The 17,669-nt window shown below is 32.9% G+C and overlaps 1 protein-coding gene across 1 annotated transcript in view; it reads right to left on the bottom strand.

The window, feature by feature from the left end:
• The window catches only part of LOC108903536 (segmentation protein Runt-like), an 89,847-nt gene that overhangs the window by 52,273 nt on the left and 19,905 nt on the right, over positions 1-17,669 (bottom strand). Inside the window, exon 2 of the mRNA XM_018705755.1 lies at positions 3,236-3,436. Coding sequence (XP_018561271.1) covers positions 3,236-3,436 — 201 coding nt within the window. The remainder of the gene's footprint in view (positions 1-3,235; positions 3,437-17,669) is intronic.

The raw sequence follows: 17,669 nt of genomic DNA, 5'->3' as shown, positions 1-17,669 counted from the left end.
ATTCAGCTGAGGCCGTCATATGCTTTAAAACGTAATATATCCCTTAAACGAGATATGCCAGTCAAGGACAATAAACTGAAGGGTTTTCCGAACAAATTTCATGAAGCCTTAAGAAGGCTAAAGCGAGATGCGGTAATCGTAGAGTCGTTAAAGTGATTCACTCTAGTGTTTTAATTGATAATTAGCAGATGTAATTAATGAGATAGGTTATGTTGGAGAAGAGAGGAGCGGGGGACTAGTTAGTTATTATCCTGTATAGTTAGATTAGATCTTCGCGAAAGGATAATGAGCTTGTTATATTGCTTCACCCGTTACGGCATCGGTATAAATCTGACTTTTATAACCCATATGGCCCAGTCGTAAACATTTCAATTAATTCGGATGGATAATGGGATACGCAAGATAAAGGATTTATGAGTTTCTTATGGTTCAAGAGTTTTAAGTAATTAAGTTCACTTAACGTAAAAAACTTACCTTAACTAATAGAATTTTATGTCGTGACGAAGGGCGCAGTCAGGTTATCCTTCAAAATGTTAGACATGTTATTTTTCCTTGGAGACAGTTTGTAACCGAAAATCAGAATATCTCCGTATCATTTGAAGAATTCGACAATTTCATGAGTGTAATTATTATAATCACAATTATATTTTTGCTCATTTAATTTCTAAATACAGTATCGACACCATAATTGGAAAATGGCCTATAAATAGTCAGATCTAGTGTTGCACCGATTTAATCGACTTGCCTGTCTTTTCCGGTTTATTTGCGTTTACGAAAATTACCCCATGGAAAACATGACAGCCATTATATGAAAACGAAAAGTGCAGCGGAGATTTTTACGACATGATGAAGTTTTTAAGTTTAAGTAGTTTTCTCAACTACTTTTATTTAAAAAGATCTTCGATAAAATGATGTATAGATAAAAACATTGGTTCGACCAAGTTTGTTACTGAATTTATCAACACTGACGTGGAAAACCAGATACTTTCAATGTTTATATTGACATAAATCATTTGTCTCTGTAAAGTCGTACTGCTAATTTCGAATCTTTGTGAATTTCCCCAAAAATCAGATTTATATCTATTTTGTTCTTCTTAGGGCAATAAACTTACAAATAGGAATTTTAAGTTAAAATTATACCATAAAGATTACTTGCAGATTTCTATTTGCTCTTCTGTAATGGCAGCCAACCATTAGTTCTGGGTTATCCTGTCAGTCAGAACTATTTCTAAACAAGGTTCTAATGGAATAGGAAATATTAACTTTTGGCATTTTAATGTAATATTTTATATACCAGTACAATTTCATTTATATCGACAACCTAAAGGTAAAATTGCATCATTTACAGCTGCAGTTTACATTTTGCTAAAGGTAAAATTGCATCATTTACAGTTGCAGTTTATATTTTGCTAAAGGTAATTTTTATTAACTACAATAAAAACAAATGGGTTAATCGGTTAATCACAGATTTTTTGGCCGAAAATAATACTATTTTACATTGCAGTGCCTGCTTTTTCAAGATACAGAGTCTCAGAGTAAAATTAAAAGAAAATATCTTTATTATTATTGTTATTAACTCTATTGTCTCTTAAGACCGCTGAAATTTTAAATAAATTTTAATCTCATAACAGTAGGTATACCTTTTTTGTAATTGGAAAAAATCAAAACATTAACAGAGTCAAAAGATCTCTGTAGTGCGATTGACTACCCCAACTTTTGCCTATGCACGCCTATGGTTCAAAGATGTTTTTTTAGATAAAGTGTTTGTTATTTTCATTTGTTTTTATTCTTGTAAAATTTTGATGCTTGGATTTAAATTGCAATTCTTTGAAAGGTGATAGGAACTTTTTATTTACACTTTGCTTACGACTTGGCATTCTTAAAAAATATATTATTTACACCAAAATATCGAGTTTGGTAAGTCTTTTCAATGACTTAATCTAATTTTAGAAATGATATTAATTTAAAATCAAAATTTGAAATTGTAACGAAATTTTTATTAAATCTATTACATTATAAATAAATACTTTCGCAACATCCATCCACCAATGTAACAGACTTGCCTTTATCCGGATACCAGGACGACACTTTGAACGTTTACTTTAACTACGATTTAGTACACTGCACAGTAATTGTAACATATAACTATAACATATTAAGTAAGACTGACAACTGCACTTTTACCAAAGTATCTAATAACTTTTCTTAATGCTGTATTAGTACCTTTTCCTAACTAGGATGACGTTTACACACAATCAAGTCACTGGTGGCTGGTAACCAAAAAAGTCCTTCTACAGTAAGTTTGCAACGACGTCACAGTGCGAAATAGTACAGTTGTAAAATTTTTCAGAATTATGAAAACTAATTTTTGATAGCGAATCCAGTTTAATAGAAATGTAACCTGGAACCACAGATTAAGTAGTACATTTAAATAATTTAGGAAATAGTCAAGAAATTAATTTTCATATAGAAATGTGGGATATGATTCATAATTTTATCAGACATAACCTAACATTTTTGACATAAAGTGTAAATATTGTTAATAATATTTATACAGTTCATACTTGGTGTAACAATTTCAAATTACGTCTTTTACAATGGTAAGTGGAGGAAGTGGCCCTCCTTTTTCACATTCCTGTTCAAATAGTTTATTAAGGAACCCACCATTTCTTGAGCGCGACTCGAAAAAGGTTGTTAATTTATTAGTTCTAAAATATACTTTTTATAAGCTATCAATCGGTTCCAATACACAAAAATCTGTCGGAACCGCCATCGAAAGTAACAGAATCGTCTGTCAACTGTCGATCGATTAATTTTAATGATTTTAATTCAGTGCATTGTCCATGTCGCAAAGTGTAGTAGACTTAAAACAATAAAATTTCTTAGTTTATCGAGAATTATGCGGTACAGAACAGAAATTTAGAACTTGTAAATAGACGTTTTTAAATAATATAAACCTTTAGATTTATCTTTTCTTGTTCATAATATCACCTTATTGTCGATGATAAACTAGCATAATAAACAGTTGATCAGGTGGCCTCATCCTGTATTTTAAGGATTACTTTTTCAAGTGTCCTCTTTTGCTTTTGAAGATTTTTTTAGACTTGATTTAGCTTAATACCTTTTAATGCTCTCGGTATAATACTGTGTGGTATTTTTTTAACAAGTAACGATCATTACTTCGAGCAGGTAATAACTTACAGTTGGGATAATAGAAGGCGGACGTTATACTCACCGCTCAATTTGAACGGAAGGCCGCCCGTAAGTGGATCAGGTGCGAATGGCCTAGGCCCAAAAGGGAAATGATGAAACCCCTGCTGGCGTGTCTTCGATCTCGGTTCTCTGGGACCGTCCACTGTCACTTTGATCGCTTTGCTGTAAGTCGCTATCTGAGGGGGAGACGTCGATACGATGATCGTCAGCGTGAAGCTTTTGCCTAAAAAGTATGAAAGGGATAAGCGAAATGTCCTATCTGGTCTGGTATCTTAATCCTAACGTGATGTAGAAAAAAACATATACGCAACTACCGGATATCTATGGATTTCTTTTTAAGAGGCCAACATTTATACATAAATTGAGGAAAATAATTAATTATATTTATAAAACACCTCGATTTATGTAGGCAAAATTTTATAAATAAATATCTAATCACACTACACAGAGTACTAAAAAAATGTAGGTAAACGATTTCAAAGGCAAAGTTCTATAAAATAAATAATAAAATAAGATCATGTGAACAAATGGAAACTCTTCTTTTACGAGATAGAGACAATTTTCGTAGAAAATATTTTTTGTTTATATTTTCCAAACGGGTTGGCCAAATCAATTCAAATTTGGTACAGGGTTTTATCTAATAAGCCTACATTATTTAATGAAAAAGATGACAAATTCAAATAATTCAAAGACACGAATATTCAGGAACACTGCAATATTTTCTTAAGTTACTGTAATTTTTTCAAAAATATAGTACTGTTTTACGAAATGGCAAAGTATATAATATGGTATATGATAAGGCTGCGCTTTTATCTTTCTTAAAAGTCATACTGTTTTCGATAAAATTCCAAACTGTAATTAAAATGTTTCTTGTCATATGCATAACCCACATGACTACACAAATTATCACTTTTGATTGTGGTCTCATTGTTCACTGCAATATTAATTTTAAACTTTATAAAATAAATTTACTTGCAACAACATGGCTGTTTATTTTTAATTCATTGAAATATTCAAATATTATGTATTTTTTTCTTGGAAATGATTTTTTCGTGAGTCGGTTTATTCGATAAACAGTAAGACTTGACATAAAGACGAATGCGCGCGTATCCTGACCGATTTCCTACTCCACATGCATTTTAGAGAAGCTGCTGTCTTCAAGACACCCAGAAGAGCCCTTCAAGAAAAGAATAACTTACAACAGTGGTAAGCCATTTCCAACCATCGTTTTTTTTTTCTATAGCCTTTATGCAGTAATACAGTCCACTACTTTTAAATAACCATAGTGTTACAACATGGTCCTTCGAGCCGGATCAGCGTTTTCAGTAACGGACAGAGCAGTATTTATAGAAGCGTGATGGCGTTGAAACTCTTCATAGATCTTCTCTATATCATATTGAATTTTAAATGAAGGTTGTGAATTACTGTCATTGACAGCTCTCTGTGCTAAATCGTATAATTCTGTCAACTGATCTATAGACAGTTCACGTATAGCACGCGTTTGCTTGATTTTATTAAACATATTAAAATGTAAACTATTTTGAAAAACTGTTCTATGATGTTCGGAAGTATATGCATTTTATTTACCCTCAAATTGCACTTTGGTACAATAATGGATGCACATTATCTTTCCATTAAGAGACTAAAACATTAAGAAAATCTGATACATAGTTGTCATCAAATCTAACATTAATTATTTCTACTTTTTTATTTGTACTGTAGTTACAATCAGCTACATCGAAATAACCCTTTTGAAGCCCTGTTAAATACATTTGTAGCTGCCATCTGCACATAAAACTTCTGGGTCGGTTTTCCTTTTTCCACATAATTTTTAACAGTCTTCATATTCGTGGTACATTTAATTTCAATAATACTGTCTTCGCAGATTCCATCAGGCGATCCTGCTTTCGTGGGATAGTTTTGCAAAGCATTATACCACATATTTTAAATTTTTTCCCCAAACTGGTACTTACAGTTTTCCTCATTTCATCCTCCATCATTCTATCGCGTTTCATGGCCGATGCGTCTAAGATTTTCCCTCCCATTATTAACGTGATCAGAGTTGCATCATTGGTTTTGCACCGACTAAATTCAAACGCTCGTGAGGCCGTCACTCTGCCATATCTTAACTCATGCCAAAAAACAGCTCTGATATTGGTCTCGTCTCTTCTTCAACTTTCATGTCATCTTTATCAGTCAATACGAGTTTTTTCAAAAATATGTCGCAGGACTGTTCTTTGTATTTCAGTACCAATTTATGCATGGATAAAATTTGATCACAGTCTTTTTGATATTTTATTAACTCGCAGTTATTGAGCTTTATTTTCAAAACTAAGCAAATGGTAGTTGGGAAACACAAAATATTTAAACGAAGATAAATACTGGGAATATTGTCGAAGTACAAATGATACAAAATGACATTTACATAGATGTAATTCGCTCTGATTGGTGTTCAACCTATCATGGCGGTTTGCTGCATTTTGTAGTTTTTCTATCAAAAATATTATCAATCTCGCTCTTAATATAAAAATAAATACGTTTTTTCATATTTTTATTTATTTATATTTCATTAGATAAATACATAATATTAGTGATTCTTGGTTACTGTCATCATGCCTAATAAATGGAAAAAAATATAATAAGTAGAAATGAATTGAACACAATTTCAGCTGGAACGAGTTTAAATTGTAATATAAATTAAATTTTACACCAGCCACCGCACTGGTATAAATGAAATAGAAGATAACAAAGGAATATGGTAGGCCGCAAATACGTTATGATAGACTTTAGGAATAAAAATGAACTTAAAATGTAAAAATATAAATGAACAGTTTTGATCAATAATAATTCAATTGTTAAATAATTTATCACAACAACAATAATGAAGTAATTTTCAATTAAATAGTTTTAATCCGGAATCGAAGGAAAAAATTACTATAATTTCATTTTTATTTCATGAAAACTACCTACATTGTTAGAGAAAGTGGTTTCTTTGCATGTCAATGCAGGATTTACATATTCTTAAAAATAAATTATGTACTTGCATAATTAACTTAAGAACTTTTAAAATAACCCCAAATAAGACCAGTCCAGCATATTATAATATAATCACCTTTGCTCCTAAGTTTCATTCAGGTGGTCCGAAATTGGCGATGAGAAATGAGGAGTATCTTATACAGGGTAGCCCATCGAAAACGTACCGCAAGGCATTACAGGGTAGTAAAGAACTTTTCGGCAAAATCCAAAAACAGGTCAAATTTGTTTCTGAGGGGGACAACTTTTGGCTCAAAAAGCATACCAAAATCTTCAACCCCCTAAGTGGGGGTGCTATCCCCTAAATTTTTTCAAATGGGAATGGGGGTCAAGTGGGGGGTCATTAGAAAGGGCTTTTAATTCTCTATACATCGATTCTTACTTTTTGAAAATCGATTCATTATTTTAGAAAATATGCAGCTTTGAAAATACGAACAATATTTTTGACGAGAAATGCGAAAATCGATTTAATTTTACTTCAAAACTTACGGTATTAGTCAAGTAAATGCTGAAAATGTTGTCCGCCAACTTGCATACAATGATACAGGTTGTCTTCAAACCGTTGTCGAACATTCTGGAGCACTTGCGGTGTTACTTCGCGACATACATTAATGATTCGTCCTCGCAGATCTTCCAAGGTATCAGGTGGAGTGCTGTAAACTTTGCTTTTAATGTGCCCCCAGAGAAAGAAATCTAAAGGATTTAAGTCGGGTGACCGAGGGGGCCACTCAATTGCACCTCTTCGTCCTATCCAGCGTCCTGGAAACGTCTCATTTAGGTAATTGCGCACATTGAGCGAGTAATGTGGAGGAGCTCCGTCTTGCTGGAAAATCAGTTCGTGTTCATTGTAAGCAGGGTCGTCCTCTATGATATTTGTTAGAGCTGGGTCGATGACATTTTGTAGTAAATCCAAGTACATATCGCCTGTCAAATTTCCAGGAAGGAAAAAAGGACCTACAATGGAATTTCCAAAAATACCTGCCCATACATTCAACTTCTGGGGGTGTTGGGAGTGTGTCTCATGGAAAATCCTTGGATTGGTATCAGCCCAGTAACGACAATTATGGCGATTCACTAAACCATTCAAGAAGAACGTACACTCGTCCGAAAAACACACATTAAAGAGGAAATTATCGTTTATCGCTCGTTCAGTCATTATTTCGCAAAATTGCAAACGACGATCAAAATCGTCTTCATTTAGCTCTTGCACTAGCCGAATCTTATAAGGATGGAATTTGTATTTTTTTAATATTCGTTGGACACTTGTACGACTCACTCCTGTCGCAGTAGCCAATTGCATTGTACTCAGCGTACTATCCATTGCCACTTGCCCCAATACCGCTATTTCCGTAGGTTCATTTAGTACCGGATTTTCAACCTGCCTCTTTTTGTTATGAACGGAGCCAGTTTCGCGAAATTTGGCCACCAATTCGCGAACAATTTTTCCAGACGCATGTTTCTCAGGATGCCGTTGGTTGAACAGTTCGGCGACCCGATTTCCGCATTCATTGTTTTTGAAAAAAAGCTCAATAATTTCTACTCTTTCTGGAATTGAGTACACCATAATTAATCAATTTAAAAGACTCGGCAGTATTGGTACTCTTCAACTACAAGTCACAAGACAGTTATCTAGCAACTTCTTGTGGCCTATCTAAATACGAAACAAAAAGCGGACAATTTTTTGCTCACCAAAATCAGGCTAAAGAATTCGCAAATCAGAAAAAAAAAAAGCGAATTCTTTTGAAGGAATTTACCAAGCTAATACCGTAAGTTTTGAAGTAAAATTAAATCGATTTTCGCATTTCTCGTCAAAAATATTGTTCGTATTTTCAAAGCTGCATATTTTCTAAAATAATGGATCGATTTTCAAAAAGTAAGAATCGATGTATAGAGAATTAAAAGCCCTTTCTAATGACCCCCCACTTGACCCCCATTCCCATTTGAAAAAATTTAGGGGATAGCACCCCCACTTAGGGGGTTGAAGATTTTGGTATGCTTTTTGAGCCAAAAGTTGTCCCCCTCAGAAACAAATTTGACCTGTTTTTGTATTTTGCCGAAAAGTTCTGTACTACCCTGTAATGGCTTGCGGTACGTTTTCGATGGGCTACCCTGTATGAATTACAAGCCATGTCTGAAACTCTGGTACCTCTTCAAGTAATGGCGGTATGTCTCACAAATTCTATTAACCTGTCTCCTAGAACGTCATTTCGGACATTTATACTAAAAACGATGTTGATATCTAGTTTTAACAATAGCGTGTGCATTTTGGTCAGTGTTATAAAAATTTCGACCCTCGGAAATTCTGACTTGGCCATGAAAAGAATGAGTGCTGCTAACTTAGTATTGTTAGTTTGTTCCAAAAAAATTCATCTACAAAATATTTATTTAACTTCACAGTCTGGGGATTTGAGTAATTGTATCCGTTGGATAAGGTAGGGGTACCTGTCCTATAAAAGTTCTCCAAACATGATCTGCAATCGGTCTAGCACCAGCTCCAAAGTTTTCTATAGCTTCCTCTTAATTTAGCTTTTCTACCTTGAGTTTAAAAATAGATATAGATATAGAGTCGATAGGGTTTTTACCAAAGCCGCTGATAAAATCTATCGTGCAAAAAAACTTAACGATCAGGATAAGTTTAGATGATGATCTCCAAGTCCATTACTACTGGCATTTCCTCCATTTCCGAATTAGTGGACGATGGCTCTGTGTATGTGTTATAAAATAACTTCACAATATTCAAAAAGAAAACAGAGTACACCTAACCTTTAATAATAATAATAATAATAATAATAATAATAATAATAATAATGAATTCGAATATACGGTAAAAATATGGTTGTTCAGTAGTTGCAGTTTGGTAGGTATTTTACAGGTTTTTAGTAGCTAAACATGATGTTCATATTCAAAATTTCCTTCGTATACCTTAAATAGAAAATCTTAATGTTGCCTAATAAATCTAAAACTTTAAGGTAAGTTACATCGGCGAATTTGCCATTATATAGAATAAACAAAAATATTTCCATAATCACATTACATAAAATATTTTATGTACGCTTCCGCATACAAAAAATCTAACCTCTTCACACCATTGTGTAAATATTTTACATGCTAGTGCGAAAAATAAAGCTGTATTATGTCATCTATACGTAACGTCCTTCCAAATTGTCAAATTCTCAAATATTCAGTAATAACTTAATGTAATTGATAAAGAATGTATACAGGGTCGGAAAGTCCCCATGGTTCATCGGCCGTTACGTAAGAGCGATAAAGAAAGTCATAGAAATCCGTGCGATAGAGAAAGATGGCTATAATGGAGGCGTCTAATAGTCACCGCCCATTTCGCCCTTCCCCAAATAAGATCCACTTCTTATTTGTGGAAGGACGAAATGGGCTGTGACTATTAGACGCCTTCATTATAGCCACCTTTTTCTATCGCACGGATTTCTATGACTTATTTTATCGCTCTCACGTAACGGCCGATGAACCATGGGGACTTTCCGATCCTGTATAGGTATGATTGATCTGGATAATTGAAATGAATGAATGGGTTCTAAAATTTCTCAAAATATCTTCCATTTGCTACTGACACCAGGAAAATAAAATAGGCACAGAAAAAAAAAGACCCATACTACAATATACCTATATTTGGACACCGAGAAACTGAATCTGTCATGGAAAATGTTCCACCTCCCTACAATATTTTTTTAACTGCCAAAAATCACCACTAAAACCTAAAAAGGCATTAAGTAACTTTCTGCTTCTATACAGCTGCTTCTCCTTCTGGAAATGAGTCCACGCATCATGTTCGTGGGTCTCATTGTATATTTTGGATATCGAAATACTCAAATAACCCTTGCAACCCTCGATCATCAGTTGAACACCAGAAAACCACCTAAACCTAAACCTAAAAATCAGCTAAATTAACCCACATACGCCAAATTCAAGTCACAAACTGAAACCACGAATTTGCTACTCGGAGTCAATAATATCCATATACCCTACACATCAACACATCAGACAAGTGAATGATGTGGGCTTATTTACCTAATAGGTTCTGAACCTAAATTCCTAACCCATAGATACTGCACACAGTACGCTTACCCAGCGTTCCAGGAATGAAGACAAAATTAGTGCTGTGATCCTGCAGCTCTTGATGTATATTAGAAAACTCCAAAAACCTCAATATCTACTACTATTTTACGTTTAGTGGGATTCTTTTTGGATCTAGCTCTTCAAAGAAGTCTATCTGCAATCATGGTACATATGAAATTTTTAAATGCAGTTGATTCGAGAAAATCAGAGATGGTTTTTGGTGATTTTGTATCCTATTATCTTCGAAAGATATAGTTTTTTTTCTTCTTTTCATATCTATGTCTCTTTTTAAGATTATAATTTCATCCCATCTGCCTTAATCTCTAAGATTTTCAGGGAAGTAATCTACATACGAACATATGAAGTTTGTTTTCAAACTCATTAAACATCCCAATTTTCTTAAACTATCAAATATCAGGAAAATATATATATGTGTACAATGTTTGATCGCGACGGCTGAGTCAGTCTGTACCTTGGATGTTTTTGTGTCGAATAGAAGTGGTGGGAGCGCTACACGATTATGGGGGTGGATTTTCATTTATTATATCTTCGTATTTACACTTCTGTGATTTTCCAAGAAATTTTCATTCTTAAAGCTTAGCCATACATTAGCTATATTTCAATGGTATTAATTGTTGTTACGAAAACTTCATCCCCAAATATTGCACGGATTTGTGAGCAAAAAAAATTAGGAACTTCTTTCAGTTTAGTCTCACTTATGTTCGGAAACTACTACTACCGTAAAACTTTGAGACGTGTCCTTTATCCAAGGCTTTGGACAAATTGTTTCATCAGACCGACATTGACATGAAAAGATGGAAGGATGTTAATTGATAATGTCAAAAAATCATTTCATCATCAATCACAACTAACAAGTTTTCAGTTTATTTGAAGCTTTTCCAGATCTTATTTAACAACTATTTAACAATTTAAGACATATGTAGTTATAAAATGATAGTTTCAAATTAAACAGTATTTTCCATAAACTACAATATTCATTATCTGATGAAAGTTGTTTAAGGTACTCCGTCATAGTGGGTTTAAATTTGGGTTAATTTAGAAGGAAACCAAAACCCCTGTAGCAGTTTGGATAAATTTCATTCTAATAGTCGATCGGGGACTGCGTTTGACATTTTTGACAAATGCTGCACCGAGTCATTAAATTGCGTTTTAAAACCAAGCCTTCGGCGTATTTCAAACAATTGAAGTTTGAAGAAGTAATAATCGATCGCAGATATTCTAGGTTAGCAGGTCTCTCATTCTGAAAATTCTAATTAATTCTAAATAAAATTAAACATCACAGCGCCATAATGTCAAATCGAAAAAGAAACAATATGTAAAAGATTAAAAACTGTAAAATAATTTTTAACATTTTTATAAAGAGAATTTTCCTATAATTAAAAATATCACTACAATATTAATGTAATGGTTGGTTTATAAAAAAGTATTAGTCCTAACTTAGCCTTAACTTAACCTTAATCTTAGTCCTAAAAATTTAAATGTACAAAATGTAATGTATAGAACTAGGGCAAGGTTAAGATTTTTATAAACCGATACATTACATTCTACACATTTAACTTTTTAGGACTAAGATAAAGGTTAAGTTACGGCTAAGTTAGGACTAATACTTTTTTATAAACCAACCATAAGCAATAAGAGAAATATAAACATTGTTTTTTCTGAAAAACACTAAATATATGTGACATTATTTCCTGCAGAAACCGTGATATGAGATAATCGATAAACACGGTGTCATCTATAACACTATTAATCATTTTATGTAAATAAATTATTTAATTAATTGTATATACATCAACATTAACAATACATAATAGGAAACATTTCTAAAAGTAACATATCCGATTTGTTTCAAATATAAATATCTGCAAAATTTGAGATTCACCCAAATAATTGTACATGGATGTTTTAATATAAAGTACCCACAACAGGCATTTTCCATCTCAATACGTTCATATTAATATAAAGTTTTAATTACTAGAAAATCTCTGATGACAAATTATTATTAAATCATTATGGAAATTAAATGTAAAGCCAGCCCATAGGATTCTAGTTTACTACTTAAAATATTATTTTTCACCAAAGGCGTCTGATACAAATTGTGGAAAATCGCAAAAATTGGATCCTATAGACCTGCAGTTCACAAATCCATGGTGCTCGAGTATAAGGCAGACTAACGTGATGGCTTAAATATAACTTAAAATTAGTTTTGCTAACAGCTTTGCGAAACTGCAGATAATCGCAATAGGTCGATAACTTACGATTTGATAGTTACTATCGTTTTATAAACTGGAACAACTTTAGAGGCCTTCCATTTATCAGGAAAAATACTGCATTCAAAACTAAAACACAACACAATAGTTTTACGAAACTGGAAAACCAATCCTTGTCAATAATGGCAAACAATGAATTAGGTCCAGCAGTAAATTTAGACTTAATAGCATTCACAGCAAGAAATACATTAGATTTTTCCACATTGACAGGAAATTATACTTTGGAGAATATCTTCAATTTGGAAATTCACGAAAACTGAGCTATAAGATTTGCAAAGTTGTTGACAATGTCTTTTGGAAAATCACATTTTGTGTTTGAAAACCATTCGTATAGTTATTTATTTTGCATTAATGTAATTATTATAACAGTATATTTCATATACAGACTGTTTCAGAAAGACCTCCCGTAAATTCAGGGGGGGGATAGTACGACAAAAAATAAAAATGTTTTCTCTTATGAACTATATGTCTATCTCCTCTTGTTTCCGAGATACAGAGCGTTAAAATAACATTTTTTAATAGAATTTTTATGAAAGTTTCCAAACGGTGCGAAATATTTTTATGAAATATGGTATTTCGGGGTTTTTAAGGATGCCAAATACGCTGGTCTAATTATTTTTTGTAGATTTAGACATAGAGGGCGTTAGTTATGCTACATTCCTATTACATTTTAAGTTCTAATTTTTTTAAGTTTACGTTTTTTACCATTCGGGCTCCAATTTCTAATGTACAATTTTATTTTCTAAAAATAAATGTATTCTTGTTAGAACTTCTTAATGTGGACTGTTTCCGAGAAAAGGGACTTTTAATTAAACTCTTACAATATTACGGTGTATAAAATAAGTGCCTTTTCTCAAAGTAGGCTTTTGTTAAAACTGATTGATGGATTGTTAGTGACTGACTAATTACAGTCACTAAAATTTTGATATAAAGTTAATTAGAGTTTAAAATATTACTAAGAATGTATGCGTTGTTTATGAGGCAATAAGTTTTGACATAAGCCTACTTTGAAAAAAGTCACTTAGTTTATATACCGTAATATTGTAAAAGTTCAATTAAAAGCCTTTTTTCTCGAAAACCATACATACATTAGAAATTGGAGCCCGAGTGATAAAAAACCTAACCTTAATATAATTAGAACTTAAAATGTAATAGAAATGTAGCATAACTAGCGCCCTCTATGAATATACAAAAAATAATTTGACCAGCGTATTTCGCATCCTTAAAAATCCCGGAATACCAAATTTCATAAATACATTTCGCACTGTTTGGAAATTTTCATAAAAATTCTATTTAAAAAATTTTATTTTGTCGCTCTGTATCTCGAAAGGAAGAGGTGATATACATATAGTTCCTAATACAAAAAAATTCTTATTTTTTGTCGTACTATCACCCCCTGGATAAGTTATATCATTCGAGGTTATTTCATTTTAAAAACAGTAGTAGGTGCTGTAACTGCTGTAACTTTGAAATTACATAGTATAGCTGAATAGTGCATGTTTTCAAAAACAAAGGTCTTCACACCTTTTTAGTGAACAATTAACATTTGAAGACTAAGTCAAAGCAAGTCAAGGCTGAACTAAGTCAAGTACTCAAGATTTCGTTGTGTTGCATGTAAGCGATTAATTCCAGAAAAACCATTAACAGTTTTACTTTTATCATAGACTAATTGGTTGAGATTTCTTGAATTAAAATAAGTCAGTTTAGACCAACCTACTTCATACAAACGTCAACGCCTACTGAGATATAACCCCAGAGTGGTATACCACTTCTTCATATAACTTTGAAACGGTTTGAGTTACAGACAGGACATTATTTTGTTGGGCTCGCTATCCCATAACTATTTCATGTCTACAATTATGGCTATATAATTTATATTTTTGGATACAAATTTGTATACAGATTTTTCTGTTTTTCAGAAACTTTTAATATCTCCCATATATACCGAGTGAAAAATCTTTTGGCTTACGTGCACTAAAATACAGGGTGCTGAACAGTTTCATTGTTTTGTTTAAAGGAACGATTCATACTTAAAAACAAGAAAAAGTTTTTTAGAAATACACTCTCTAAAATGTTTTCTGAGAATATTACAACTGTTCCAGAGATATAAATAAAATAATCCATATATTTCGTGACGAAGATATATCCATTTTAATTGAAATCCATAAAAGATATTGAAATTTTAATAGAGAAAAATTTTTTTAAAACATCGTTTATAGGCGCATCTATAACAAAGTTAGGAAGTGGTCAAGGGGTGCAAGCCCAAAGTATCTTTTATGTCATTTTCTTACAAATTCTTGAATTATATTACACCTAAATAAATAAAGACGCATACCTACTGAGAAGAATCTAGATTAAATCCAGTAATAAACCTTTATATTTACTGTACGTGTAACATTTTGTTGCTGTCTTTAAAAACTACTTTTATTTTCAATAATTTCATAAGTTTTATCAGCAAATCCTTGTAGATTTTGATTATCTAATAGTACCGAGTAGGTGAATAAGTAATGTCCATTTTTTTCAAATTTAAGATATTTTACAGTTAACTTTAGCAATAGGCTAATCAATGATATCATCGTTATTTATGACCTCCTCCCAACGTTTAACAAATTTCGCGATGCCTTTTCTGTAGAAACCCTCCGGTTTTGACTCAAAAAACTCATCCAACTACGCTCTTAACTCATTATCGTTGTTATAAGAAACACCACGCAATGAGTTCGGCAAAAAGCGGAAGAGGTGAAAATCAGAATGTGGATTATCGGAAGAGTAAGGCGGGTGGGGCAGAACTTCCCAATTCAGCTCTCGAATGGCCGTTTTGATCATATTGGCGATATGTGGTCGCGCATTGTCATGTTGCAAAAGAACGTCGTATCGGCGATCAAGTCTTTTTTGTTAAATCGCCGTGTGGAGTCGTTGCAGTTGTTGGAGTTTCGCGTTGACGGTTTGATTGTTTGGTAAAAGTTCGTAATGAAGAATATCTTTCCAATCCCACCAGATGCATAACATTGTCTTTCGAGGATGCTTGTTTTTTGGGGCTTAACCATTCTTTCCGCTGTTTCAAGTTCAGGTACAAACACTATCTTCATCACCAGTGACAATCGCTCCTTATGACTGCTTGTTGATCGATGACGACAGAGCAAACCAACCGCAATTACAGAGCGTTGATTCTTCTTATTTTCATTCAAAACATGTCGGACCCAAGCGGCGAGTCTTTGTACTTTTCCCATCATATGCTGGTGGTATACTACTGTTTTGTGATTACATTTCATCTCCTAAGCCAATTCCCTTGTTACTTGTCTTGAATTTTCGTGATGGGGTCGATTCAATTGCTCTTCATCAAATTTAACGTCCAGAAAGACTAATGTCTTGCTAATTAAAATCACCTTCTTCAAAATGTGAAAACCATCGATGGGCCATTCGTTCATTCATCGCATCACACCATATACGGCACAAATTTCCCGAGCAACTTTAGCGGCTTTAGCGTTTTCCCCATCTCGATTAAAAACAAAACGGAGCAGGTGTTGAAAATGATCAATTTTATCAACTTGCCATTCCGTTTCAAATGAATAAAAAATTCCCAAAAATTAAATCTAACGAAGCACCCAAAAACACAATCTGATAAAGCAATAAGTCGTCTTTCAAATCACATATATCAATTTGACAATGCGTTTAAATTTCATGTGAATTTTTAAATTTGAAAAAATGAATATTACTTATTCCCCAACCTATTATATTTATTATGATTCCTATTTCATTTTTGAAAATATGATTTTGCAGAGAAATTAATTTAATTGAACCCCGCTCAAACGGGGCGAAACATTTGCAGAGTCACCATTGAAGATGTCGGCAGTGAAAAATGGCGAAACGTTCGGAAGCATTGGATGGGCTCAGTTATACTACGGAACGTCTCAGAGAATCACAACCGGCTGAGGGGCGGTTCTGTCTGTAGCGACTTTAGAACCAACATGGCCTAAAATGCCCATCAGGGCGGGCCGATAGATTCTAATAGCGGGTCAGTCCCCACAGTGCTTAGCACGAGAACATCAAGGGAAATCAAAGATTCCTATACATTATACACGGTCTGACCATTTGTATATCACGGATGGGTTAAATTTTAGTAGAAGATTTCGTCTTACAAAATAAACCTGCTGGTAGATAGAATTAATTCAATATTTCAGAAACAATAACTTTTACTTTTAACCTTAACTATGGTTCTATGATATGAACTGAAAAAAAAAGAACCCAAATACCTAACATAATATAATGAAAGCTTCTAGAAGGAACTAGATATTTGCGTTGTTGCCTCTACAAAGATATACTTTATTAAATGCGATTTATGATCGTTGAATACAAGTTATGTAATAAATTAAGTATAATAGGAACGACTTTATTAAATTGTTCTTAGTATAACATCAGTGCAACAGTTTTCAAAATGATTTTAATCTATTGTTCCTTATTTTTTATACATATAATCCAAGAAATTATTTAAATCATCAACATTTCAACGCGAAACTGCGAAAACATCATTTAAGTTGATTAGAATAAAAACAAAATATATTCGAAATATTAGCTCTGTCTTGCGTTGCAGTGGTTATTATGTGGTCGTTAAGAATTATACCACTGACAGTATAGCGTATCGCCACAGACTGCTTCTTAAATGCTGGAAATTGGCAACCCAAAATGGATGCAGGCTTTTGTTACCCGGCTTCCATCAATGAAATTTAGCGTGGTAACTCTTCTACTTGATAATAGGCGGCAGTTCCAGCGATGGCTTTGTTACCAAATAATAACTGCTAAATAAATTTAATGCTTTCAATTATTTAATTAAAGATATATAGAACTTATTTTCTGTTTGGAAATCACATTTGCCTTAAATGTTAAATAAAATAAATCAAGAATTAAAACTGTGAATTTACCTAATTAATTATTTATTTATATCACCTTGGAATGGGAAAATTCAAAAACTCGAAATTAATGTTTTTAGATTTGTGCGTCGACTTCCAATATGGTACGATATTAACACCTATGTTTAAAAAATTG

This window comes from Anoplophora glabripennis, unplaced genomic scaffold (assembly GCF_000390285.2).
Source record: "Anoplophora glabripennis isolate ALB-LARVAE unplaced genomic scaffold, Agla_2.0 scaffold94, whole genome shotgun sequence".
Taxonomy (NCBI): domain Eukaryota; kingdom Metazoa; phylum Arthropoda; class Insecta; order Coleoptera; family Cerambycidae; genus Anoplophora; species Anoplophora glabripennis.
The sequence above is the reverse complement of the archived record's forward strand: the minus strand, read 5'-3'. Positions and strand labels throughout refer to the sequence as shown.